The 27,246-nt window shown below is 43.0% G+C and overlaps 2 protein-coding genes and 2 non-coding genes across 7 annotated transcripts; 2 read left to right on the top strand and 2 right to left on the bottom strand.

The window, feature by feature from the left end:
• Positions 1–5,604: 5,604 nt before the first annotated feature.
• Positions 5,605–11,539, bottom strand: pdgfaa (platelet-derived growth factor alpha polypeptide a). 2 transcript variants are annotated; one of them, XM_019861674.1, is made up of 6 exons: positions 11,184–11,539; positions 10,854–10,950; positions 7,483–7,596; positions 6,998–7,191; positions 6,718–6,844; positions 5,605–6,084 (listed from the first exon to the last, which is right to left on the bottom strand). In XM_019861674.1, exons 1-6 carry the CDS (start codon positions 11,244–11,246, stop codon positions 6,074–6,076), a joined length of 606 nt encoding a protein of 201 aa, XP_019717233.1. In that variant the 5' UTR covers positions 11,247–11,539; the 3' UTR covers positions 5,605–6,073. The 2 variants fall into 2 exon arrangements, with proteins under 2 accessions (XP_019717233.1, XP_019717232.1); XM_019861673.1 differs by having other exon boundaries at positions 10,854–10,953; positions 11,184–11,538.
• Positions 11,540–15,141: 3,602 nt separating this feature from the next.
• trnac-gca (transfer RNA cysteine (anticodon GCA)) lies at positions 15,142–15,213 on the top strand. The gene has a single exon. It is a non-coding gene; the product is annotated as a tRNA-Cys (tRNA).
• A 519-nt stretch (positions 15,214–15,732) lies between these two features.
• Positions 15,733–15,804, top strand: trnac-gca (transfer RNA cysteine (anticodon GCA)). Its single transcript has one exon. It is a non-coding gene; the product is annotated as a tRNA-Cys (tRNA).
• A 48-nt stretch (positions 15,805–15,852) lies between these two features.
• Positions 15,853–26,485, bottom strand: pla2g6 (phospholipase A2, group VI (cytosolic, calcium-independent)). Of its 3 annotated transcripts, none has more exons than XM_019862666.1 (19): positions 26,408–26,485; positions 24,136–24,356; positions 23,548–23,760; positions 23,106–23,286; positions 22,029–22,216; positions 21,535–21,631; positions 20,128–20,310; positions 19,950–20,058; positions 19,620–19,736; positions 19,183–19,273; positions 18,946–19,109; positions 18,695–18,845; positions 18,001–18,137; positions 17,834–17,911; positions 17,548–17,702; positions 17,416–17,467; positions 16,850–16,965; positions 16,704–16,777; positions 15,853–16,494 (listed from the first exon to the last, which is right to left on the bottom strand). In XM_019862666.1, exons 2-19 carry the CDS (start codon positions 24,348–24,350, stop codon positions 16,347–16,349), a joined length of 2,469 nt encoding a protein of 822 aa, XP_019718225.1. In that variant the 5' UTR covers positions 24,351–24,356; positions 26,408–26,485; the 3' UTR covers positions 15,853–16,346. The 3 variants fall into 3 exon arrangements, with proteins under 3 accessions (XP_019718225.1, XP_019718226.1, XP_019718227.1); XM_019862667.1 differs by lacking the exon at positions 26,408–26,485 and adding an exon at positions 24,632–24,899; XM_019862668.1 differs by lacking the exon at positions 17,834–17,911.
• Positions 26,486–27,246: the final 761 nt, after the last annotated feature.

Here is a 27,246-nt window from a genome sequence, read left to right as displayed (position 1 = left end):
CCCAACATTAAATTACCTCCCATCTCTGCTAGCATAGCGCTTAAGGCGCTATATAATATATACATATAATTCATTGTATTACTAACATGACCTCAAGAAAAACTACTAAAACTATTAAAGGGTGGGTGGGATTGTTTTGACATGAAACCCTACTAAATAAACGTAGGAAGAGGCTTTATCATTAGTTAATTAGCAAATGGAATCAAAGCTCATTGCAAGCAGGATGCGAAGCTTCCTCCCATCCTTTGCAGGGTTCATTAACGTCACAGACTCCCACTGCTTCCTCGCCTTGCTTTGTAACCATTATTGATGTGAGGGGTTTAATGATTATCTTAGCCTTTTTAACTGAGTGTAAATCATCATCATCATCGGGAGTAGCAGCAGGGCTTCTTCCTTGTGGAAACCTTTCATTCAATGCACCATGTGTCCGCTCTATAAATGTGGCTTCAATAAAAAGTCAGAAGATTTACTATCGTCCGGCGACCCCGCGAGGCCCTCCCGGGTCTTCTTTCTGCCTATTAAAATGTTCTCGTCTTTTTTTATCGCCATATGTATATATCCCATGTCAAATACTTCAAAACATGTATAGGCCAACAAAAATTGAGGGCAGGCTGATTTATCAATTAAATCATATTGAAGATGACTTGGATTTATCTCGCGCTTTTCGAGAGACCCAAATCATTTCATAATTATATATTTTTTCAAGGGATGCGTGGATGCAAAAAAAAAAAAAAAAAGCAAAATAAAATCAACATTGAATATAATTTGGCCTTGAATGTTTTTGTCTTTTTTTGGTTTGGATTGTACTTTTTAATATATTTTTAAAAAATCATAAATGTATGATTGAACTCTAAAATATACATATTATAAATTTTATCTCATGACTCTTAACGATATCAATGAATATGTTTGTCTTATAGGAATTGATTGAATAAATCTAAACATTGCGCATCTTTAAATAGCCCTAGTGATACATTTGAAAAGAGTTCTCAACGCCATGGGCAGCACCTCTTTATTTTATTTTTTTAACTTCCTGTCAACTTTCCATCTTCCACTGTCCCGCTAATTCCCCGGATGATAATCTCTTGAGCCTCACTCGGGTTCATAAAGTGACCTCTTTGCCGCGTGCAAACTGCAGATAATCCTCTTGTTACCCCTGCGCATGCGTTTCACGAGCCAAGTATGAATTTTTAAAAGTTTTCACAAAAAAAAAACCACAGAAACCATTTTGGCATCAATATTACATCGGGGAATTGAGGTCAACTGTCATGACCTTTAGACCCTTTAAAGATCCTGTAAAGTGAAATATTACAAAGTCGTGTCAAAATACATTCTGTGTGTTTGAAGAAGTTGAAAACAAGGACAAAACTATGCAGTACTCACTTGTGGAGAGAAAGCATTAAATTGTTTTTCACCATTTCAGTTTTCCAGAGTGTTTGGGGGCGTGACTAAAACAGCACCCAGTGGCGCACTTGGGTGTCAAGCAAGAGTCACTCCTCACCCACTATGTAACAACTCTGTGCTTTTCTTTGCATCAGTGACGATCCTGCACAATAGTGAATCACTTAGTTTTAATTACCTGGTCGATTACATTTTGCGGTTAGCTAGCTAGCTATGTCGACAGCAACCTAAAAACGCATCTTCTCTGCATGCCACAATTTACAGAACAGTTCAGTTTGTGTTATTCCGTTGACCTCAATATTGAAACATAAACCGTTGTGGGTAATTAACTTGCAGGGAGCATGTGCTCAAATATCTGTCACAGAGTGTGAGCCGCAGACTGAATAAATGGTTAACTTCCCTTGAAGTCTCTCTTCTGTTATGTGGACTCACATACTGACACAGCACTAAGCAAGGCGGTGATGCATTAGACGAGTCTGTCACAGGTCTTTTCAGCCTGCGAGCTAGCTGGTGGCTAGCACCTCTCGTCGCGGCATGAAAAAAGCAGCGCGACCATTCAATTAGAATGCTATCCTTTGTCTTTGTTACTTTACTGTCTGCCTCTCACGCCGTCACCGCAGCATACGAAGGGCGTTTGGCCACTTAGAGTTGAACGATTTGCCGAGCGCTAGGTAGCTGGTACGACACAATACAGATGGATTTACTTGACCAAAGCAAGAAATTCTACCGTTGGCCGGCGTATGTCGAGGGATTCGGGAAGTTGAAGTAAGCTATTTTGAACTAAAAAGTAAAACCCTTCAATGGGATGATACTTCTACGTCAACACATCATGTTGACGTAGAAGCTGGTTTACTTTACAGACACGGCTCTTTAATTTTTTTGAAATCTGCGAAAAACCCGTGAAAAGGTAAACTCGCAATGGTAGAGGTTAAGGTCAAAAATGAAAACTCTGCGATAGATTGAAGCCACAATAACCGAAGTGCGAAGTATAGAGGAAAAGCGGTATTTGGTCATTTTTATTTTGATGTTTTTAACTCATTCATTCATCAAATTTGACAGGCAACATTACACTTCGCTGTGGTTTGTCAAAATGATCAACCTTATCCGCAGGTAAGAAAAATAATAGTTACAATTAATTTTAAAGGTGGATTTACAAAAAAAAAGTGGATCATGGCCTCTCCTTGCTGCTCTTTGGCATCACAATGGCTCTTAATGGCTTTGAGCTAAATACGAGCAGGACTATGAGGGATTAAAGAGGGCGGAACATGCCAGAACGACATCAAAACCATCGTCGGACTTTGCTCACAGCTGCACGGCTTAATCTCACGGCAAGCCTTTGAAATAGGTTGCCTTGATTGTTGTACGAGGTAGAGGGGCGGGGGAGCGGCAGGGTTTTATGTTCCATGAGTGACACTCAATCACCACGTCACATCTTTAACAAGCCTCCCACTCCAGAGTCCATTAAAAAGTATTTAACTCCCCCATTCGAGCTGAAGTGGACTCCCTGTCTCCGTTTTCCACAAGCTGGCTTTTTCCTCTTTTGTGCCTCAGCAAACAGGAGGCAAGCTTTTTGGGCTGAAACAAAAGAGGAAGAACCGCAGGGGATGGAGACGTGTAGGGGGGGGGTCACTTTGTGGGGTTTGACAGCAGGGGTGGCTTTCTGCCTCGATGGTCATATATGTGAGCCAATCCGTGACTATGAAACCAAGGGACATAACTCATCTGGATTTTTGGTGTACCGTGACACCCCCTAATAATATTGAGTCCCTGGCCTTCTCAGTGGTCAAGCAGCACAGCAAGAAACATACGTGCTAATGATAGTTTATTTCCTCTTTTGCCGTGCCATAGCTCCACACTAGAGGTGCTACGATTTCTCAATTAATCGACAATCAATGAACAAATTAACCGATAATTATTTTTGACAGTTGATAAATCGTTTACATAAGTGTTTTAGTTTAAAATTGTCCAAATGCTCGGACTTCTTCCCACTAAAGGTTTCTGTATTTTTTTATTTTTTTAATTTGGGAAAACATTTTTTTACTACTTTCAGCCGTCTTACGTACCAAACCAGTAACTGGATCAGAATTAATGTTTGTGCATTTTCTATCACTTTCAAATAATATCCTTTTATCAAATAAAGAGATGGAAATTAAATCATGTTTTTTTTTTATTGGATTCGTTGATTAGTAGACAAAATAGTCAACACATTAATCAATTACACTGGTGAACAATTTTTTTTTGGTTTTTAAATTAGAGATGTAAGGAAACCATTATCTAAATGTTTTTTTTTGCATGGATTCCGAATCCGCCCTGATTTATTTCTCTAGCACATCAGGTTTTCATAATAATAATAATAATAATAATAATAGTAATAATAATAATAATAATAGTGATAATAATAAAAAATAACACTAACCGGGATTCATTCAGATTTGGTTCAGCAACAGGTGGATTTTTTTCCCCCCGAAACGTCAGAAATGACAACGCATGGTAAAAATCCGTATTGCGCAAGATTTTATAGGCCGTGGTTACAAAAAATGAAAATATCTCTAAAACAAGCTGGGGGGAAAAAAACTATGTCAGAAAGACATTTTGGGAGACACAAAGCCATCTCTGATTAAAATTAGCTGCTGACCAATTTTATTAAAATAATTGTTAGTTGCAGCCGGACGCCACAGTGTGATACTCTGCGGCCTCCATTTTGCAGCAACGACATATTTTTTTTTTGTTCTCCATTGCTCGGCATGTCTTGCTGAGATCGAGGTGCAACCAATCCCAAACGGAAGAACGTAAACCTTAGCTATTGTCGAAAAGGCAGTTTTTAGTCGAAAACAAATATAACCGATGTCACTCTTATTTTTCTTTTTTTTTTCACTTATGTGACAACCATTTTGTATGCTTGGACAAAAGCAGACAAGGGGTCAATTTCAGGGCTGGCGGTGATAATCAATCAGGTTTATTTCCAGCCTCTAACTGACAATGCAAACATGAGGTTGGTTGCCTGATTTGTGGTCAACTCCCTGCATCAGGTCGCATCGAGCATTTTAGCCAGCATGTTGCTAATCTGCTTAGCTGAGCTTTACCGAGATGGCAGTTTCTCCGGTTTTGAGACACACTTCAACACACACGCATTGTTCTCCAGCCCGTCTGTTTTCATTTCCTCCCTCTCACCTTTCACTTACGCTCGCTTATCCCCCATCTGGCTTCTCTCTTCCCAACATGCACATGATATCTACGCCTTTGTGAGATGCCGGGATGCGGCGTAAAGAACGATTTGTCGATCTAGCCACAGTTGATGCGGAAAAGATTTCGGAAAAAGTTCCACTTTTCAGGCATTTTCAAGTTCAAAAACACGATTTGTTGGGTAACAAAACAAGCAAAGTGACACACTAATGATGACTTTTCAATTAAAAAGAGTATTCCCGAAAAAAAGCATGCATCGAAAATTCTGGGAAATTGTAAAAATGCCTCATACAAACATCTCATGTTTAACTCACACTGACAGTCTGAAAATGTCATGAATACAAAACCCCATCAATGCCAGATGTAGCAAAGCAGCCCCAGAACATAACCTTAGATGGAGCTTTATGACACCGGGCAGAACATTTTTTTCCCACAGGGTGCTGTGATAGTTTTTGAGATTTCATTGTGTGTCAGATGCAGAAAAGCAAAAAGATTTGCCTGCACAGAGATACACCGTGCCAGATGCAGCAAAGCAGCCCCGGAAACATAACCAAGCTTCCTCCATAGAGAGCGGGCACAGGGTTTTTTTTTCCTCTCTTTGTGTGATGTGACTTGCCGAACAGTCCCACTTTTGTCTCCCCCCCCCCCCCCCCCCTTTTTTTTTTTTTTTTTTTTTTTAGCGGCTTTGGAAACACAGCTATCATGTTCTTCTTTGGTCGTGTTTTCGAAGGCTGTTTTTGACGAAGGCTGCGTGGTTTGACTTCCATTAAAGTAAAGTGGAGATGATAAAACAAATGGAGTTACCTCCGCAAACAGTGACCTTCCTCTTCCGCATTCTTCTTCTGCGGACTTGTAGTTGCGTGCTGTTCTCACTTACAACTGGGTGGAGATTTTAGCTTCTCAACATTATGATCCTGCGCATAATCTCCCTCAAACACACACACACACAGACACACGCACACATATGCGCGCACACACATGCACACAGTGGACGATTGTATTCCCTTTCGGGACAAATGCTCCCATATAAATAGTTTATTAGTAATGGTTACATATCTGGAGGATGTTTCCCCTGTCTTCTTTGTGACGTTAAACATAGGTTATACAAATGAAGAACGCACACGATGTGCGAGATAAATGTCAAAATATATATTAAAAAAAAAAAAAACAATGAAACTTAATCATATCCTCTGGAGAGGATTCATCCCAGTTTATAATCCGAAAGGATGAGCGGGTTACCATATGCAAGAAGTCCCACCTCATTTCTGATCCCATTTCTCCATCGAGGAAACGACAGTGTGCTAGTAGGTTGCCCGTCTTTGTGGGTCAAATATCCATCAAAGGTCCGAAAAAGGTGGCAGCATGACTTCCTCTATGTAAAGTTCCGCAAGCATGACGCTAGAAGGCTCAAAAAGAGTGCAGTATATCCTTGTCTTGTTCTTGTTCTTGTCCCAATTGCTGCGCTAACTCCATCGTACAATCAGTGTGTTCACCTGATGCCTGATGGGAGAAAAGACGATCAAACCGAGGACATGTTCGTTTAAGATTTTACAGTGTAAACGATGAGCCAAAACCACATAGTCCGAGTCCGTCTGTTTTCCGTGACAAATCTGTGGTGTCTCTCGAAGGTTCCATCTGTCCGTCCATTTTCTCAGTTAGACAGAGTTAGACTACAACTGGGAGTGGAGTTCAACAGTTTGAAGGAAATATATAAAATAAATAAGGAAACATTTTAATTAATCAATGTTAAGGGATGGGAAAAAAAAGTGTCAATTAATGCAATGAATATTAAAGCACTCTTGATGGTCTAAGTGCTTGATGGGCCGGGTTAAAAAAGTGCGGGCCGTTTGGGGCCCACGGGCCATACTTTACCCACACATAATAATCATATTCATAATAAAAATGTAAATCCATTGATTGTTGTGAGTCAGCAGGGTGAAAGGTCAGCTCCAGGCCACTTTCCTGTGTGGTACTAAAACCAATTTGTTCCCGGCAGCGGGAAGTGGGTCTTCTGGTAGGTGTCCGTGCATGTCATTGTGCGTGTTCGTCTAAGTGCGAAATGTAGTTGCATTGAGGAAACGCACACAGAGAAAGGAAAAGAACCATAAATACCTTCTGGCTGTACTCACTCACCGTTGTCTGTGCTCGAGTTTGGACCCAGTTGTCGCCTGTGGGCGCACGTGCACTCCAGGTGGTCCTCCAGTTGCACCTGCACCTCCCTCAGTTTGGGTCGCCGCCGCACATACTCCACCTTGGCCACCTGGATTGAAGAAAATGGAGGATGATATGCAGAGATGCAAAGGAATCACGATAAAAATAGTTTGTAAATTTTGGTGAAGAACTGGTTGCTCAACGCAGAGGCAGATCTAGTTCTAGATACAGGGCAGAGCACTAGTGTAGTTCATCCGTTTACCCTGACGGTGCGGTGATGCTTGCGGGCCGCCTGGCACCGCATGTTGCTGGTGTTGCAGCAGCCCGTGCAGCGCTTCACTTCCACGCATGGCGGCCAGATGATGAAGTTGGCGGCGGTGGGGTCCACCTGACTGCGAGGGATCTCGTAGATGGAGGTGCGCACCTTGCAGCCCGCAGGCAAGGCCTCCTCCACCACTGCAGGGGGCGACCAAGAGACACTTTTATTGACTTTGATTGTACTTGTATCACACAGTATGCGCGTCTCGCCAACGCTGTACTCATATTTGTTTCTTTGAGTGGGTTATTCTGTTTGAAAAGTGCTGTACAAATTAAGTTTGATTGATTGAGTGATTGATTGACATGGTTCCACCTGTATCGTGCGCACGTCTACATATGAATGTCTCAGGATTGTCTCGAACGCACATTGCGTCACGTGTCGCGTGTTTGCACATCAAGTTCGTGCGTGTGTTTTAAGTGCGCACTCACGAGTGCTCCGCCTGTAACGCTCATGGGTTTGCTCTTGCTTGAGTTCCGGGAAGGCGTGAGAGAAGACCTTGTCATAGTCGTGTTTGGTCTCCTCGATCGCCTCGTTTTCTGGACCTAAGACAAAACAACACCTCAGGATGTCGCACGTTGTACTTTTTAAGCTTCCCCCTAACCTTGTGTCATCTGACATACACAAGCCGAATTCTCAATAGGCATCTTGCGTTGTAGCGTGAAAATGCACATTATTATGAGAACATTTCACACATGCATGTGCCGATCTGATGATTCTCACAGTTTCACAGTGTCCTGAAAATGGAGCTCGGGAAGCACTGAGATATTTCCGCACAAACTCATTACACAGATGTCATTACACATAGGCAAGCATCAATCCGTCTTGATGAGATTACGATAACTCATTTACGGGGGCGCCCACGTGTCCACTGTTTGCTTGCTGGCATGAAAACACATTACATGTTGTGATTGATCCAAGTTGACTTTGCGTGTTATTTGCCGCTGTTATTTGCTTATGATGGACTTCTGTCTCATGCATTTGCTAGCTAACGGTCAATCAGAGCCGACACCGTTTTGCATACTGCGGTTCATGGCCCATTCATTCAAATCATATCTAAAAAGCACAATGACACACACACACACGCAAAAAAAAAAAAAATCTTTTAATTCTTCACAATTCTAAATGCTGCTTTTTACTTTTGTTTGTTCCTGCTTGTATTATGAATGACTTGAGCAAGGTTGTGGATGTGATACATTTAATGAAATGAACCCATGACTGTGGATGGTATGATAAACAATGACTACTCAGCCATGTTGTGTGCTTGCTGTGGTGTGAAAATGGCTCAAATGGTCTATTCAAAAGACAGTTTGTAAATAAATTTAAAAAAATGTATTCAGACATGATTTCTGACCACCTATGGTTGTCTCATATCTCCGTAGCTGACTGATTTTGCTTGCTGTCTATGTTGTAACTGGATTAATGGGTCGATCCCCCTCAACTGTGGACTGGTCTCGGGGCATTTTAAAGTGCTCTATGAATAACGTTGAGTTGAATTAAAATGGAGGAATATAATTCAATAGCACCGCATCGGCACAAAAAGTAGGTTCCTCATTCTGTGGATTGCACAGGTGTACCTAACGAAGAGTCTCTTGCATGGAGGAGCGCCTCACAAAAAAAATAAATAAATAAAAATTCTTGGCTGATCTCAACCTCAACCCTGACGTGCAGGAATTCCGGCATGAATTATACATGGCAACATAGTGGCCTTGCAGCGCAGACCAAATAATGGGCAGCGTGACAACAGCATAATGAAGTGAGGCACTTGACCCCCCCCCCCTCAGGCGGGGGGCGGGGGGGGCGGGGTGCAGAGGCATCACACTACCATTTGCATGTCAATGATGCCAGGATTAATGGTGGCACCACACGTGAAAAATGAATCAGCAGAGTTGCCATTTATGCTCTGGAAAAGCTTCTTTTGTGTGGAAGTTATCTCCTCACACACACACACACACACACACACACACACACACACACACACACACACACACACACACACACACACACACACACACACACACACACTTGTCTAAGCAACGGAACAAAACAATGTGTCGCCTTCTAACATGGCGGTGTGTGACATTACAGGAAAACTATCTATAGACGTGAATCCAAACCACGTTAGTGTACCAAGAAAGATCCCCGGATGTAGTGTTTCCCCTGATTGGTCCAAAAATTATTTACGAAAAATAATAATTCTTTGTTCATCTATATATGACAATGGCGTATCATGTCAAACAGAACAATTACATGCTTTTCCCCATTTTTTGTAGAAAGGGCTTATGGGAGGCTTATCCCAGTTTCTTCCAAAAATTTGGCGTTTTTACTTTTTTTTTTTTTTCCATCAATTACATCTGGTTTATCACCATTCCCTGTTCCCCACGAATGGCTGGGGTCCCACTGCACTTGGTGTTAAAAAAAAAAAAAAAAAAGTTCTAAAACCACTGCTCTATACCAAGGTTGATTCACACTACCGTGCAATTGAAAAACAATAGCCTTTGAATGTTTTTTTAATAAAAAGAACCACATGTATCCCACAAATGCTTAATTGTCACGCTGTGTGGTCTCATTCAAGCGCTGAATCATAAATGTATTCTGAGGTATGTCCAAAGACTTTTGTCCATATAGTGCCAGGCTATGTAACTACAAACTCAAGTATTTGTTTCAGAACCACTTGGGTACATGTGGACGTGAGTGTTAGCCTTAGCCTTAGCCTTAGCCTTAGCGGCAGGGTGAGATCACCATGACATCTACAGCAAACGTCTTAGCCTCAAGTCCCACAAGCGAAATCCTCTCAAGCCTTCCAAGTTCCGCGTGGAATTGCTGAAGTGCCGCTTTCCTTTCCAAATCGTTCATCTAGGTTTTGGCAAGTGGCTCACACGTTTTCAGGGTTCACCCAGAGTGTAAAGAGCAAGTCGGGGCAAGTCGGTGTCTTGGCAACGTTGTAGTAATGAGATGAGAGGACAGCATCCTTTCCCTGAGACAACTGCACAAATACATCCAATTTGTTCTTTCATGCCACTGCCTGACTGATTGGGAAGGAGGGGCGGCCTTAAGGCGTTCAGCTTGAGAGCCCCATGCCGCACACATGTAGTGGGAATTTAATGGTTGTCATGCTATAATTTTTGGATTTTGAAGTTTTTTTTTTCTGCATGATTTTTGTTTAATTTAAATTATACTACTTTGTACAATTTCTCCAATTCTATTTTTTAAATTCATGCTATAATTTGTAAAAAAAAAAAAGTATACTATTTTTATAACTTGTACTTTGCTATACTTTGTACTAGAATATTGATTTTGGGTGTATACTGAAATTTTTATCTGTGTCTATTTTACAGTTGTTCATGCACAATTTTTGTCTTAGTTTTGTTGTTTGTCTTTAATGCCACTTATTATTTTATATTTTTATTGTTATGTTTTATTTTATTAAGACAATTATGATCAGATTTGTATATTTTTATTAATAATACAATTTGCCAAAAAATATTCTAACATATTTTTAGTTTGGTATTTATGGAACGGATGTAAATTACATGTTATTTATATTACCATCCCTACTGTGAGTTTATTAATTTTTAGCATTAATTTCTCAATACTTTATGAATGGTGTCATTTATACTCTGATTTGTACATTTTTATTGAAGGTCATTTATACGACGGTATGTACAGTTTACAATATAGTATTTCATTATTTTATCAGTTGCGATAGGCTTTCTTTACATTTTATATATTTTCTTTTTAAATACAAATCTTATCATTATTAATAAAGAACAGCGGAGACGAAAACAGGAGGCATTTTTACCTACGGTGTCTATCTCGAGCAGCCGCTGGAGGTCGTTGATGCTCCGGATGTCGTTGCGGGAGAGCCGCTCCACAAGCTCCCGGGGAATATGAGACTCCTGCTGGAAGGAGAGTGAGAGAGAAGGTCGGTGTTTTATTGAGAGGTAGTCGAGGAGCTACGTAGTTATGCGTTTCTCACAAACATTTTCGTCAATCAAGTTAACCCGGATTCAATTTTGTGTTTCAAAAAAACATGTAAATGTTCATTTTTGTCATTTGAAATGTTTCAAGTACGGTTAAATAATTCAAATGAATTAGAGAATATTAACCTGCCACTTTCGGGTATAGTTACCTCAGCAGCGGCTCGTAAGAGGCAGAGGCAGCCGGCGAGGAGCTGGTAGAGCGCGGGTCTCATCTCCTCTCGGATCCGCTGGGGAGGCTCCGCGAAGGGGCGAGGGTACACTGACGGAGCCCGGGTGTTGCTCCCTGCTCACGGCCGGAGCCCACAACCATGCCTCAGGAGAACAATTAATTCCCAGAAGAATGGAGTTGCTTAGTTCTCCTTTATTCTTGCTCTTAAAAAGAGATGTCGTGAAATCCTTCAGCCGCCCCTGTTTCTCGTTATAATCCACTAAAATCAGTAATCGAAACTTACGCGTTAGTTGGCCCTGCCTGCTCTCTACAGGCAACTGAACTCCAGACGTCTCGGTCGCTGAATGTGGCTGTGCGCGTCCTCGTGGTCAAAAAAATAAACGGGAGCGCGCTCCTTTAAAGCTGGCGACATGAAATCAAGCAGGTTAACTTTGCAGGGTAGACACATTGTGGAAAATTGACATTTTTAATGGCTTATATGCAAAATAGCTGGCTCTACTCTTGTGAGTACCTGTCCACAATCAAAACTGTCAAGATTATCAAACACAAATGAGCTAGTCAGGAGAAACGAAGAAAGCGAGAGAGGTTGATGACGAACGCGTTATGCGCGTGTTATGTCAGTGCTTAATTTAGTTGTGAAACTGGTTAATGAGTGTCACGACGAAATTGCCGTTCGTGACTTAAGACGTTCATATCATCTTTCCCCACTGACATGAACGGAAACACCGTTCATGTCACCGTTCATTGGTTTCAACTCCTCAACCCCACCCCACCCAAAAAACTAACCTATTTTTTATGAGGGAAACAAATTACGATATCGTGTAGTACTCAAGAAAAAACAATCAGAAAATAATACATTCAACTGTAATCTCAAACTGCTTCAAACAACAAAGCGTGTCCCGGAAAAGTGGTTAGGACTGCACGACTGTCGGTGTTTTATGTTATGTGTTGTGTGTATTATTTTACTTTATGTTAACTGTTTTGTTAAGTGCTTTGTTACAGCTGCGCTGTTGTGAAAGCGCTATATAAATCAGCATGTATTGTATTGTATTGTAATTCAAATGCACATCATAATTTAATTTATTGTGTGACTCCTTGCGTGCTTACATTGGCTGCATGGAGGCAGTATAATACACATATGTGCATTAACACAACGAAGACGGTCACAGCTGCTCAGTAGGCTGCAGAAATATTGGGTGTTTTTTTTTACAGAGGATGAATGTGGGTATTGCATCTTACATTTTTCTTGGAGTGGAGCACTGAATCATTGTGGAAATAAATTCATGGAATGCATTATTATAATAATAATAATAATTATTATTATCTTTAATATGTTTTAAAAGCAACCCATAACATCTGGGCACAACTAGTGTGTGTGTGTGTGTGGGGGGGGAGGGGGCAAACACAGAAGGAGTGGTATGGGGAAAGATTACTTCACAGCAAAGTGAAGTTGTGTGTGGGTGAATGTTTATGTGTGTGCATGTGAGAGAGAGAGAGAGAGAGAGAGAGAGAGAGAGAGAGAGAGAGAGAGAGAGATTCCAGGCAATTTTGGACTAAACATTTGTCCAATTAAATCCCATTTATCCTGTCACAAGTGAGGAACCCTCCCAACAGAAACACACGCACACATGCAGTGGTGCAGTGGAGAGGAAGTGGGTCACAACCAATTCAGACCTTGAATGGCAGCACGCTGTCACTTCCTGCGTCCTCACATTGTACGATGCACCTCACTCGTTGCTTCTCTGGACCGACGCGCCTCCCTGCTGTCAAAACGCTCCAAGTGTGACCGCCACACACAGAGAACCACTCATCAGTACAGTACATACAGTCACAGGCCAAAAGTGCTCAGATCCTGCAACAAATTTGCTGTTGAAATAACAATTGGGAATGATAAGTGACAAAGATTAATGTGAGCCATAAAAGGTATTTTAATATGATTTTATTTATTTATAAAATAACCAGAAAGAAGCCTGCTAGCATTTAGACAGGCAAACTAACAAAAACACAAGGCTCTGTTCACTCCCCTTCCACTTCCATCCAGAAAGTTTACTCCTCTTCCTCTTTCCTACTTCCTTCAATTCTATCACCATCCATTCAACAATAGATTGACGTGATAAATTAAATATTGCCCTAAATTACACAGAGGCTGAATCATCTCAACTAAAACGTATGATCCAGGCGACAGCTGTTTGGATAAGTGCCGAGTGTGAAAACAGCGTCTCGTGGGAGGGTTGGAAATTTTGATTCAAGGTGGCCAATTGTGTGTGTCGTTTCACTTGGGAGATTTTAATCTCCTCACGGGGAAATAATTGGGAGTCAGCGAGGGAGTTAATTGTGCTTCCCGCTGACAAAAGTCACCCACCTGATATGATATGAATTTGTCTTTGTCCACACGGACATGCATCACTTTTGGATGGTGTGCTTGTTTACATGAAACCCACTTCCTATTTACACACACACACACACACACACACACACACACACACACACACACACACATCTTACGCAAACACAGGACACACTAATTACTCTTACGCAACACACGTGTGAATGAAAACACCACCCTATTATCAGTCCTTGCAGTTAGTTGTTTCTGACTTAAAGCAAGTTTTATTTTGCTGACATCAAATAAATGTTACCACATTTCTACTCAGTGGTACCTTGAGTTCTTAATTTAATTTCTTCTCTCGGCTGCCTATTGTTCAAAATGCATCTTTAAATCAGTCATTCTAAATTTTGCCAAATTGTGATGCCATAGTGGTTGGCGTTCTGTCCACTGCATGCGCCACATGCACGGATCCACACGCTGGCCACACGCACGGATCCACACGCTGAAGTATAATTCAACAGCTTGGGAATAAAGCGCTTGCCACCATGAATAAGCATACAAAAAGATGCTTTTATTTCAGACTCTAAGAAAGGAATTCATCAAATTCATTGAAATTAGATCACTATGGCAAGGTTCAACTTTTTACGGTTTCACTGCACAACCTTGACATCCAACGAGAAGGCTACAGCTCGACAGGAGCAGATTTATGTCATGTAACATGGCGAAAAGACAAATCTCTCATTTTCAAGCCTTTCTGGTGCTCTTTTTTCCAAAGAGGCCAATTAGTAAAGGTCTCATACCAAGTATTAGCATGCTGGGAACTGGGAGGGCCAGAAAAATCCCTCTCTGTCCTCATCCAAAGGGAGGATTTCTGCCTCATTGTGGCCGCTTTGGGAGCGGAGGATGTGCGGGGCGTCGTTTGGGAGGACTGATGTGGTGCTTTTGGCTCGGAAACAATGCGACGCTGTCTGCTACGAGCTAATGGAGGGAAGCAGTGTTTGCACACACACGCACACACGCAGAAACATGCTCTCACTCGTTTCAATGAGGTGACATCATGGCATCACTGGGACAGCCACTTTCAGATGGGTCGTTCGGTTCAGATTGGGTTTGGCTAGCTGTCAATATGAAATGCATTGTTTTACAAAGGTGAGTGGAGCACAGTGGCAGCGCATATGACCGCTGATATGTTTGAATCTGGGTACCCCTTTCAGTTTTTTTTTTTTGTCTCATCTGTGAGTTTTGTGGGAGCTTCGACAGTCTCGCACAAATCAAAAGATATTCATACATGCAACACACACAAAAAAAAAAAAACCTCTGAAAGAGGGGGTGTAGCTCAGTAGCAGAGCATTTGACTGCAGATCAACAGGCGCCCAGAATATCGTTGAGATGAAACCCTCTGGACTGGCTTTTCTTTTATTGATACATTAAATATATGAAATGGTACTCTAGAAGAGGGCGTGTAACTCAGTGGCAGAGCATTTGACTGCAGATTAAGAGGTCCCCAGTTCAAATCTGGGTGCCCCCTTTTAGCTGCAGTCTCGTTGAAACTTCAGGGCCAGGTTCATTTTTATTGATACATTAAATATATGAAAGGGACTCTAGAAAAGGGGGTGTAGCTCAGTGGCAGAGCATTTGACTGCAGATCAAGCGGTCCCCAGTTCAAATCTGGGCGCCCTCTTTTAGTTGAGTTGAAACTTCGGGGCCAGCTTCACTTTTATTGATACATTAAATATATGAAAGGGACTCTAGAAAAGGGGGTGTAGCTCAGTGGCAGAGCATTTGACTGCAGGTCAAGCGGTCCCCAGTTCAAATCTGGGGGCCGTCTTTTAGTTGAGTTGAAACTTCGGGGCCAGCTTCTCTTTTATTGATACATTAAATATATGAAAGGGGGCTCTAGAAGAGGGCGTGTCGCTCAGTGGCAGAGCATTTGACTGCAGGTCAAGCGGTCCCCAGTTCAAATCTGGGGGCCGTCTTTTAGTTGAGTTGAAACTTCGGGGCCAGCTTCTCTTTTATTGATACATTAAATATATGAAAGGGGGCTCTAGAAGAGGGCGTGTCGCTCAGTGGCAGAGCATTTGACTGCAGGTCAAGCGGTCCCCAGTTCAAATCTGGGGGCCGTCTTTTAGTTGAGTTGAAACTTCGGGGCCAGCTTCTCTTTTATTGATACATTAAATATATGAAAGGGGGCTCTAGAAGAGGGCGTGTCGCTCAGTGGCAGAGCATTTGACTGCAGATCAAGAGGTCCCCAGTTCAATTCTGGGTGCCCCCCTTTCGTTGTTGTTTTATGTCAGTCACGTGTTTTTCCATTCAAAGCTTCATGGAGGGGTTGTCACTGACATAAAACGCCGGTGCCATCTACAGGAGATATAAACTACAAGGTGCTCCAAGTCCCGTGTGATGCCAGACCGCAAAGGGCTTGATTTCCAGATGACGAAAAATATTTTTATTTGACATTCAACATTAATTGCTTCTTAAATATACACTATGAAACAGTAAAAGTTGGGTGTGCCAGTCTAGTTCGTCTTCAGTTTGTCTTTGAAGTTGTTTCAAGCAACTTTTGTGTCCAGCCACTTAACTTGGATCAGCGGCACTATCGATTGACAAAGAATAGGAAGAACTATGTTAGAGGTAAATGTGGGGGGTGGGGGGACACAAGAGTGGAGTGGGCTACTTGTTGGGTTTCAGAGGTCATATCACGCTACGCCTCCACATATTTGCAGATGCTACCTTAAATATAAGTTTTGAAACTCATCTATGTCCCCCCCTTCTTTTTGTGCAGTGTTCTCCACTAATGTGAATGTTTTCTCTTCTCTACTCCTTGTCCGCGAGCGCTTTGGCAAGGGACTGCAGCACCTCCCTCTTGTCGTACAGGTACATCTGCGTCTCCCACAGCATGTCTACTAGAATGGCATCGCTCACTTCATCAAGCATCACCTCCTGGGAAAGCTGCGGGCTCAGTCTGCAGGAGAGGGGAAGCAAATACAGTAACAACAGTGAGTCAAAAGATTGTTTTTAATCGTACTGTTAGTAATAATTGTAATCACGACGGGGTCGAAACAGGACATCTTTGTAGTGAAGAAACACCAACAAAAACGTTTACACTAAACAATAACACATCCCGAGAGTATTCGCAAGTGCTTCTACCTGTGTTGAGTGAGTGTAACATACCTGTGGTAGATGGTGTCGATCATTTCGCACCAGGCACTGGCTCGGTCCACGGCGCAGCCATCAGAATCAGTACACTGTCCGGCAGCAAAGCAATGATGTCATGCACGTTAGCTCAAACTTAATTTTTTGAGTGAACTGATACTCACACAGTCCACTAGCATCTTCCCCAGCTCCTTGGCTCCAACAATGCTCTTGGCTAGTTCCAGTGGATTAGAGGGTCGGAAAACATCCACGGAACTCACCGCCACCTGGGGTGGCTTACCTGAAGGACACATGGGGAACGATGCAGTGCGGGGAAAAAAAAAACAAACTCAACAGGCACTTATCATCATTCGGCGCAGTAGAGCCTATTTGTGTTCACACCTATGGACAATTTAAGAGTTTTCGGGCAACCCAACATGTATGTTTTTGAAAAAGTGCTAGGGGGAAAAACAACAACAACAAAAAAAATCACCAGAAGAACAAGCTACCTCCACACAGGAAGGCCAGAACTGAGATTCAAATTTTTTCATTTGTGTCTGTATTATACTTCCCCCTGGTGGCCAAGACTCACACACACAGACCAGTAGGAGCACAAAGCTGGGCTGGAACACCAATTCATGACGTGAGTTTTGAATGTGGTCACAAAACGAATTAAACTCGTTAGTCAACCCATCGGTGCACAGTATTTGACTTTCTTACGTATGCGTGTACACAAGTGTGAGCGGCTTACCGGTCCCTAGAGAAACAACTAGCCCCAGCTTCTTGATCTCCACCCCGTGGCCCTAAGAATCAAGAGAGAATGTTCTTGTAAATCAGACGGCTCTTAGTTTTTAAACACAGAAATTCAACAAAGTTGCATTACCTCTGCTTTTAACGCTTTGTAGTGCCGATGGATCTCCGACATGGCGTCCAGAGTAGGGTTATTGGCCAGTAGCCCTCCATCCAGAAAGCGTCCCATTGGCCGGAAGTAGGTTGGGGCGGCGCCACTGGAGCGGGCAGCTCGCCACACAAGTTGCTCTTATGAAAAGACATAACACAATAGATTCGCCTTGAAATGTGATTTGCGTGTCCCATGAGTGGTGCCGAACATTCCTCCTTGCTGACTGACAAAGTGACCAAGTGTCTCTCAGCGAAGCGCACGCACACACCTTCATCTGTTCCCTTCCTACGCTTACTGGCTGGCTCCACAGTGTATCCTACTAGCAACAAATCCTCATCCTCCCATCCTGCAATAGCAACACAGCTGGCGCACAGCGGCGACACGGCACGGCAAATCACTCACACCTTAAGATACACACGCACGGGTGGTTCCTACCTTCTGGGATGGTGAGGGGCTTGAAGGTGGCGGTGGTGGCGTAAGGGGACTCTCTTCCGACGGAGGGAGGGTCGTAATTCCTGAAAATGTGAAGCTCTCCCGGGTGGCGGTCTGCCAGAACGCTGGTCACCATCACCCTGCGTGAGATACAAGAGTAAAGAAAGAAGAACTTAGCAGATTCGCGGACAGTTGTCAGTAGTCTCCCAAGCACTCTCACCCGCTTATGTGGAGTGTGTATGTGGCTTTTGACGCTGGGGGGGAAATCGGAATTTTACTGTTCACTTTGCAGAACATATAATGGGGGAAAAAAGTCAGAATCGATCTGTAGTGTGAACACAGCCGAAAACATTGTGATAATCCAAAGAATTTTGTTGCACTTTAGTTCATTTTGTTAAATATGCAGGTAACATTTTTTTCATGATTTTATTACTTTTTGTATTCTTTTTCCAACGAAATGATTTCAGTTTGTCTTTTCGCCTAAAACTTACAGCTACTTTTTCCACATTTATTATTATGTTTTACAAAACTTATTCCCAGTGATTTTAAAAAAACAGTAACAAAAAAAGAAACAGTCTATCCTTTTCCTCTTTGACATTGATGACAAAATTCTGATTCTTTATTTTTGTACAGCAAAGAAAAGGAGGGTGTCTAAGATGGTTTATAAGTGTTGTAATGGGGCTGGATAAAGCAGCACCTGGGGTACTGAACGTCTGCCATTTTGGTATTCTCTCCAAACTCTTTCTTCAGGAAGTCCTCGAGTGGGGCCGATTCGTAGGGTCGCGAGCCTCTGAACACCTGCTCCTTCATCCGAAAGTACAAACAGCGGAGGTACTCCATGGACTTCCCTGCACATTAAAGCAGAGTTGTCATCACATTCATGTTGAGATGAGGGGTCAAGTGAGATGTGAAATTACAAATAAATAAATAAATAAACAATGTGCAGACCATGGACAATAGCGAGGGCCAGAATGCCGCCAGTGCTGGTGCCGGCCACCCAGTCAAAGAGCTCCCTGATGGGCCGGCCGGCCTCCTTCTCCAAAGCGATCAGCATCTGGATGAGAACCAGGCCCCTGATCCCTCCCCCATCCAGACACAGCAACGTGTCCGTCCTGCAGAGGGTTCGAACGTAAACCGCAGTAAATCACTGTGCTTTCAACATGTAACAAAGCTACATGTACACACCTCCTTTTGTCCATCTTGGGACCGTCCAACTCTGACTTGCCTCTGCTCATTGCGGCGATCGTAGCTCCCATGTGTATTACGTCCTCAAATCCTGTGGGGTGATCAGATGGCAGCGGTTTGTGAAATCATGAAATGTCCATTTTCAGTCTGAGAGGAAACACTTCAAACATTACACTGTGTGTATATGGCACTGAGACACATCACCAAAGACGTGCTGAAAGCTAATTCCAGAAATAGGCAAAGGATTGACTTGTTCAACACCTAACATGCAAGCAATTAAAAAAAAAAAATCAACTCTTCATCATGTCTCTTTGAATTTAAAAATGCTATCACTAAGTTACATGAAACAATGTACCTAAGTACAAGAAAATGTTTAGGAGATACATCAAAGAATTTAGAGGAGTGGAAAATAATGAGCAAGACGACAACGGCGTTACCTATGCCTGGCGCAGCGACTTTGTTGCCGATGGGCAGAGGGCTGCCGGGGGAAGGGGGCAGGCAGCGTTGCACACCCACACTACACAGCATGTCCAGCAGTATCTTTCTATTGGGACCTTTTTTTTTTTCCCCCCAAACAACATGCACGGCAAATCGCAGTTAGACATGCGCACACAAAGAAAGGGGTTACAAAATGTTTATTGGTAGGTTAATAATGATAATAAATAAAGATTAATACATGACTTAATGGCAAGCTCAAGCTGGCTTCCTTCAAATAAAATAGGTATGAGGAAACACGGGAGTGACAAAAGAAGATTTTTAAGCAGTACCTTTGCTGGTGCGAGCGGCAATCAGGCCCGGCGTCTCTCCCAAGTCGTTGTGGATCTCCACGTTGGCTCCGAACACAATCAGAGCTTTGATCAGCTCCATGTGATCCATCTGTTCCCGACACAACGGGTCATTATTCCGTTTGGCCAGGATTCGGGGCCACAAATCGCAGCCACGCACCTTCATGGCGAGGTGCAACGCCGTGTTCCCATCCAGCCCCTTCAGGTTGGCGTTTGCGCCGTGCGTGAGTAAGACCATAGCTGCTTCGAAGCGACCTTTCTTGGTGCAAATGTGCAGGGCACTCTCGCCTGTCTTACTGAGGTAGTTGATTGCGCTGCCCCTCTCCAGCAACATGCGACACATCTAGAACACAGGGCGTGTTGAAAGTCAAGCTGTTAGCAGTGGCGAGTAATGAAAAACAAATACGTTGTGCAAGTCATTGGGAAAATTCAGTCATGGTCTGTTCGCATGGCACAGTTGCACATTGGCCCACAACAAACAACGCTACAACTTATAATGTAGGCTGGCGTTGGGGCTGTTTAGTAGGCCCGTCTGATAAGTCCAACATTGCCCTCTGCTGTCAACTTTGTGTAGGTGAATCAGGCAGCTTCTTTTTGAAGATTTGCAATCGCAAAGGGCGACCCGGTGATCCAATGGTGAGTCGATCCTGGCTCCGGCCTTCCTGTGTGGAGTTTGCACGTTCTCCCCGGGCCTACGTGGGTTTTCGCCGGATTCTTCGGTTTCTTCCCACATTTCAAAAACATTCATGGCATGCTGATTGAACACTCAAAATTGTCCCTCGGTGTGAGTGTGAGCGTGGATGATTGTTCATCTCTGTGTGCCCTGCGATTGGCTAACAACCAGTTCAGGGTGTCCCCCGCTTACTGCCCGAAGACAGCTGGGATAGGCTCCAGCACCCCCAGCGACCCTTGTGAGGATAAAGCGGATCGGAAAATGGATGGATGGCAATCGCAGAAGCAAAGCAGGTGGGCCTTTAAATGTAGTGGCGTGCCGAAGTCGGGCGGCGGCACCTTGAGATGAGGGCATATACCCCAGCCCCACACCCTCTGTTGCTGAAAATTTTCTACGAGAAATTGTCAAGGGCAGTTAATTGACATCTTGGGGTCACCGTTACATGGCGAGGAACGTGAAGGAAAGCGTTTTAACAACATTGGTAAGAGATTTAGAGCACCGATATATTCTCCATCCATGGCCTTATCCATATATTATATTCATAAATTCGTAGTATAATCTGAAAACAAAATCATTAAATAAAAAATACGATGTATTTATAAAGTACTTTCACGACAGCTGCAGCTGTGAGAAATTGCTTTACAGAACATCCACAAGAAGCAGTGATCACATCGTATTGTATGTTGATGGTGTGTTGCTGGTGCTTGTGCGTCAGTTAAGGTTGTTTCTGAGCTGGAAATCTACATCGGCGCTACATCACAACCCGTTCCCTTTGAAAAACGTCATCGACAAGTAAACTGGTCAGTGGCAGTGAATGAGTTAAGTGTGAGAAATTTTGCCAGCTCTGCAAGCTGTTGATAAGCACTGGAATGACATGCTTGTGATGTCCCGCACCTCTGCTGTTTTTGCCCAGTGGAGGGGCGTGCCTCCATACAAGGAGTCTTCGGCATGCAGCTGGTCAGGGTCTGCTTTCAGGATCTCCTCTGTACAGCTGACAAAGAAAACAATTCTTATGAAGTGCTACCCATCATATGGAGTGATAATTTATGGAATTCGACAACGATTGGGGGGGTGGACTGTTTGCATACACATCAAAGCGGGACAGCCGCTTATCTCGCGAGACTTCTTTTCAATGATTATCGAAACCCGCAATTGTACTTTGGTTTTTCTGTGGATTTTTGTGTGTGTGTGTGTGTGTTTTTAATGTTGCTTCAGAAGCGTACCAGTGATGGCAAAGAAGGAAATTATGATGAAAACCAGTATTGGAGCTTAGTGTGAAGTCAGTAACAAGTGTATGTCCTGGCTGCTCAGTCCAATGTACAGTGGTGGCTTGACATACGATTGACTAATCTTGCAAGTTTTTTTAAGATTCTAGACTGCTTGCTCACCTCCTCTCACTGTACTTCATGGCAGAGTGGATTGGGTAGCCGGCGCCGCCGGGAACGTTGCACTTGGCCCCGCCTCCCAAGAGGGCTTTGACGGCCTCCACTCGGCCAAGGCGGCAGGAAACGTGGAGCGGAGTCTCCCCGCTGTTGTTCAGCTCGTTCACGCCCGAGCACAGGCGTGAACACAACACCTGGTGACCACAGAACAATGCTCATTGCCTAAATGAGGAGCAAAATTACAACTATGGAGAGGATGCATCATGTAGAATTAGCTTGAGTAGTTAGTTTGTCTTAAAAGCACTGGAGTCATGATGGCTTACATAATTGGCAGCACTCAATTGCTCTTAACGGTGGATTTCCCTTGTGGATGGTTAAAGTGTCCATTTATCAAGTGAGGCACAGCTACAGTGGTTAGTTGCCTCAATAGGCTACTGCAGGAAAAAACAAAAAACGTCTGTTCTCTTTAGTTGTGCTTTTCCATTCCTGTTCAAACAAGGGGTCATATTTAGTTTTCGGGTGATTAACCGGTGATGCTAGGTCGTATACGAACAGGCTGGATCAAACCATTCTGGAATAGAGGTGACTCTGAATAACCTACTGAATATTAATATCATTTTAAGACCTTAAATTTTTCTGAAATATTTCCAGAATTTAACAATCATTTTTAATTGATTTCTGCATGGTTGCTACATTTTAAATGTACTGCATATTTTTAAAAGCCTGGAGTACCTTCACGTACCCCCAGGGGTACATGTCACCTTAATTTGAGAACTACTGGTTGAGAGTACTGCTCTATATTTCTTGGAAGACGTGCCAAGCGGTTATTTGAAGAAGAGAGGAAGGCCACATTCTACTGTATGTTCTCAGTCTATTCCTTCATCGAAGTTGGGTCTATTAAGTTTGCTGCATAGCTGCAAGACCATCGAGATGTGCACTGATTTTTGTTGTAAGCCTTATTAATATCGTGATTTGTTACTTCTCAACCCATGCTTGGTTTGTCCACAGAATAATCGTACTTTGTAGTATTACTATAGAGCAGAGGCCGATATTTGAGAATATGGTAATTTTTTTCCCGCTCACCTGGATGATGGCAGGGGAGTCGTGCTTGGCTGCAATGTGCATTGGCGTCTCTCCCTGGTTGTCTCTGATGTCAGTGCGAGCCTGGCTCTCCTCCAGCAGCTCCTTCACACACGCCGCATCACTTCGCTCGCACGCCAGATGCAGCGGCGTCTGACCGAGTGCATCCCGAGCATTGATCTGACTGCAAACATAAAACCTTTGACAGTGAACCCCAGTTTACGTCGGGGGGATGCATTTCAGACCCATGTCTGACCTCAACTGTCTGGGTATGAGCTGCAGCCGACAACCGCTCCTCATGAGTGTGGTCATGGTGTTTGTGTTTTACTATTGAATACTGTAGTTTGGTAACAATGCCGCGTCAATGCCTCAGGTCAGAAGGTTTGCATTGATTTATACAAACAAAAAGCCAACTGACAACAAGTTCGTGGGACTCCTGTCTCACCTCTGAACGTAGTTGTGTTTGAGACACTCCCTGAGGCCCGTGTCCACCGCGATGTGAGCGACGCTCCAATCCGGGTGGTTACGCAGGCAGTCGACGATTATCTGGGCGGTCTCAGCCTTCATCGGCGGTAGTGTGTCGTAGAAGGGCGGAAGTTTAAGTGCGTACTGCGGGAACCAGTTCATGGCATCCTCTTCTGACGCCACCTGGAAAAGCCTGATGCCAAAGGTGATGCGCATTTAGTCAAACTTGGTATATGGTTAACAACACCTCAAAAACTACAAAACTGATTTAAAAAAAAAAAAAAAAAAAAAAAACTTTGAGGGAACCCAATAAACTCTGGCACATCTTGGTCAACATATTTATTCTCTGTATTAGTTGGTGTGACCTCCAAAAATGATCATGTTCAGTAAACAAGCACTAAATAGGTTCGATAGTGTACAGTAATACTTTGTTAGCAGACTTTGTATGTCAATATGCAATCATGGGCCGAAAGAGGAATTCTATCTGTGACATTTCAGGTACACAAAATGTACATTTCACAAACACAACCATTACCGCGTCACATGACATCTCCCTTGCCCCACTGACCTCAGGGCCGCTGCAGGTGTGTCGGGGCACATTAGCACACAATCCCATGATTGGCATTGGCCGTTTTTGTATAGAACCAGACGTCCTTCCTGCTTCAGCCTGATTTTCCCGCCCCCGCCGTAGTCGGACAACTGAACGTCCCTCACACGGTAAGGGTTGGTGAACAGGGTGGACACTGAGGTCACGGTGTCCAAAAGACGGCCCAGGAACTGCATTGTGACCTGGGAGGAATAATGTGAATTATTTCAAAACTTTTTCGACCATTAATATGACCTACTGTATATCCTGTGTAATTTCATTGAAAAAAAAAAACATTTTACAGCTGGGAAGTAAAAGTAACTTTGATCATGTGGTTGCACAAGTATGCACGCCTTATGACTGGGGATGGAGCTGTGTTCAGAAATCACCAATCACAGTCAGATGTAATGTAACTTTGTACACTGCTAAGCTACGTGCTGCATGGTTAAAGCTACAAGGCCACAGTGGGCGTACATACCACAAATGCTTTTCTTGTTTAACATGACTTCTGGCATCCCAGTGCAAGATACGCTTTACCCATGACTTTTCCTTTTTCTCTGCTTGTATTTTGAGGCTTTCAAATAGTCCCTTCCATTTTGTTAGTGCCCTTAAGTTCAGTAGCATCTGTCAAAGCCTGTAAACAATGGTAGGGGGTATTCAGGTCAAGTGTCAGGTCAATGCAGTGAAACAGTAGCCCCCATCAAAATAGGCCCACGGTGACCTCTGAATGGCCTTCGCTCAAGACTTTCACTGAGCCACTAGGCCATGTGTAGCCCAAAAGCTACACTCTTACGAGTACCAGTCAAGAGGCGATCAGCAGCATTTTGGACCAACTGGAGACGTATGATGCAGAATTGTCTGACTCCAAAATAAATTGTACAGCAATAATCTAGCCGAGATGTGAAGAAGGCATGAATTACTGCTTGGCTTCAATGTGACTGCGGTGTCAGACAAGGAAAGATCGATGTGCTTACTAGTGATGGGAAAATAAAGCCTCATGATGCTTCGGCCCAGGAACGAACCAGTTGGATGGAAAGCCTCATTGCTTCATGAGGCTTCATTTTCCCATCACTAGTAAGCACATCGATCTTTCCTCGTCTGACACCGCAGTCACGTTGAAGCCAAGCACTACATCAGCCTAGTCATATTTCCTCCCTGAGAATGCTCCCTGCGCAAACTCTGCCAATGAGAGCGCCACTTCCCCCGAATGTAGTGGAGGTGCAACTGCACGTTATTTTAGGATAGTAAAAAAATAAAAAAGCATGTTCCCCAAAGTCAAACCCGCCCCCCTTGACGGAGCCTCGAGCCCCCCTGGGGGGCGCGCCCCACTATTTGAGAAACACTGAGTTAGATCAACAAAACAAGATACACATCATATCCAGTGTCATTTGCCAGGAGGATGTCATTAAAAACTCATAACAGGACTCACTCTGTGTTATGCATCATTTTCTGGTGTAGCTCCCTAATGATTTAAACATGCTGTGGTGCAACCCTGGCTCAAGAAACATGGCCTTGACAAAAATGTACAGTCAAATTTTGAACCCAGTTCCACCCTGTTTTTTTTTTAGCCCAAAAACTCTGGGTTCACGTGCAGTTAAATATTTCTTGGGTGAACGTAAGGTCATGGAGGTCTTCGAGTAAGCAAGATTGTTGCATACCAGTCAGCTCTGGTGCGAGTTTGGATATTGCTGTTCATTCATTTGTCTTGAACACAGCATGACTTCAGCTCTGTTTCATTTCATATGGAACTTATCACATTAGTTTTTCATATGAAAAGGACAGTAAGATGAATTATTTAACTTTGTTTGTGTAACCCTGCCTAAGGGGCTGCAACAAAACATAATTTATTCACACTAAAGTCAGAACATTCAAGCATTAAAACAAGTACTGCTCGGCGCTCTAACGGTGCTGAACGGAAAGGGAGCCTTTGAGATAACGACCCAATCAACGCTGGTATCTTGGCTGTCGTTTGTCTCAGTTGTACGTTTCCCATTAAAAAACAAAGGATTGGAGGTGAAACTCCATTATGAATGATAAAACAAGTCCATTCATTTTACTCGCACGTTTCTGGTCGTCCAGTTTCATTTCGCATGACAACAAAACGTCAGAGCCGAAAGGCGGTGAGAGCAGTCATTTAACGTCGTTGAAAAACCGGCTCCCATTGTGAAAACAAAACTTCGTAAATTACATTTTCCCCGTTAATCGTAGATAATCGCGTTAAGTATCGCAGAAGCAGAGCGCGGAATCTACTTACAACAACCTCTCCTTTGTGATGTCTGACTTATGACAGCGGAAAAAAAAGACTACGCTGCAACCAAGCCTGATGAGTGACACTATAAGAACCAATCACACAGCTCACTTTATATCTATGGAGGCGGGAGATAATACTGAAACCCTATCGTGAAAATCATATTTCAATCACAATATCTGAACCCCCACCCGAAACTAAACAATAAAATAACATATTCATGATTCATGATACTTTGTGTGGTTCTTTTAGCTCAGTACTTATTTATTTGTTTGTTTGTTTTGTTTATTTATCTGGCGGGGTTAAATCTGTCCGTAAAACTAAGTAACGAAATAAAATTTTGGGACCAATCAAATTGGATTAACAACAAAATACAAGGACATACCATCTATAGAACAAACAAAAGTAAAATTGGGCAAAAAAGAAGTATTAAAAAGAAGGGTCTCAAGTTTATTTCCTAACTATAAATCACAGTCTTCTGGTTGGATTTGAAACTTAATTATATATAAATCATAGACAGTCCAAATAGAAGCTGTCTGAAATTTACATTGAAATTTGAAATTGATAACATTATTCAGGTCAGTCCAAAAATATGAGTACAATGCAGTCTCAAAAACAAATGGGATATTGTTTCCGGTTAATTAGAACAAAACAGCATCATGAGTCAATGTTCATTTTAGATTTTAGCATCTTAATTTTCACCAATTTTTTAAAGGCCCCATATCAATGTGTTTCTACTTAAAGATTTTCTAGACAAAAGCCACGCAGTTTCCCAGTTTCTATCACCAGTAATCTCATAAATGTTGTTGTCACACCGGGATGACGTCGGCTAATAAAAGTGAAGC

This window comes from Hippocampus comes, unplaced genomic scaffold (assembly GCF_001891065.2).
Source record: "Hippocampus comes isolate QL1 unplaced genomic scaffold, H_comes_QL1_v1.1 scaffold7, whole genome shotgun sequence".
Classification (NCBI taxonomy): Eukaryota; Metazoa; Chordata; class Actinopteri; order Syngnathiformes; family Syngnathidae; genus Hippocampus; species Hippocampus comes.
The sequence above is the reverse complement of the archived record's forward strand: the minus strand, read 5'-3'. Positions and strand labels throughout refer to the sequence as shown.

Bases quoted from the DNA above. Each gene is read 5' to 3' on its own strand.
- pdgfaa (XM_019861673.1), bottom strand. From the start codon at position 11,246: ATGAGACCCGCGCTCTACCAGCTCCTCGCCGGCTGCCTCTGCCTCTTA. The intron at 10,954-11,183 runs GTAACTATACCC...CTCTCCTTCCAG, and splicing joins TCTTACGAGCCGCTGCTGAG to CAGGAGTCTCATATTCCCCG. The intron at 7,192-7,482 runs GTGAGTGCGCAC...CGCCCCCTGCAG, and splicing joins GCGTTACAGGCGGAGCACTC to TGGTGGAGGAGGCCTTGCCT.
- pla2g6 (XM_019862666.1), bottom strand. From the start codon at position 24,350: ATGCAGTTCCTGGGCCGTCTTTTGGACACCGTGACCTCAGTGTCCACC. The intron at 19,274-19,619 runs GTAACGCCGTTG...ATCACCCCACAG, and splicing joins AGTCGCTGCGCCAGGCATAG to GATTTGAGGACGTAATACAC. The intron at 18,846-18,945 runs GTCTGCACATTG...TTTAATGTGCAG, and splicing joins GGCCCTCGCTATTGTCCATG to GGAAGTCCATGGAGTACCTC.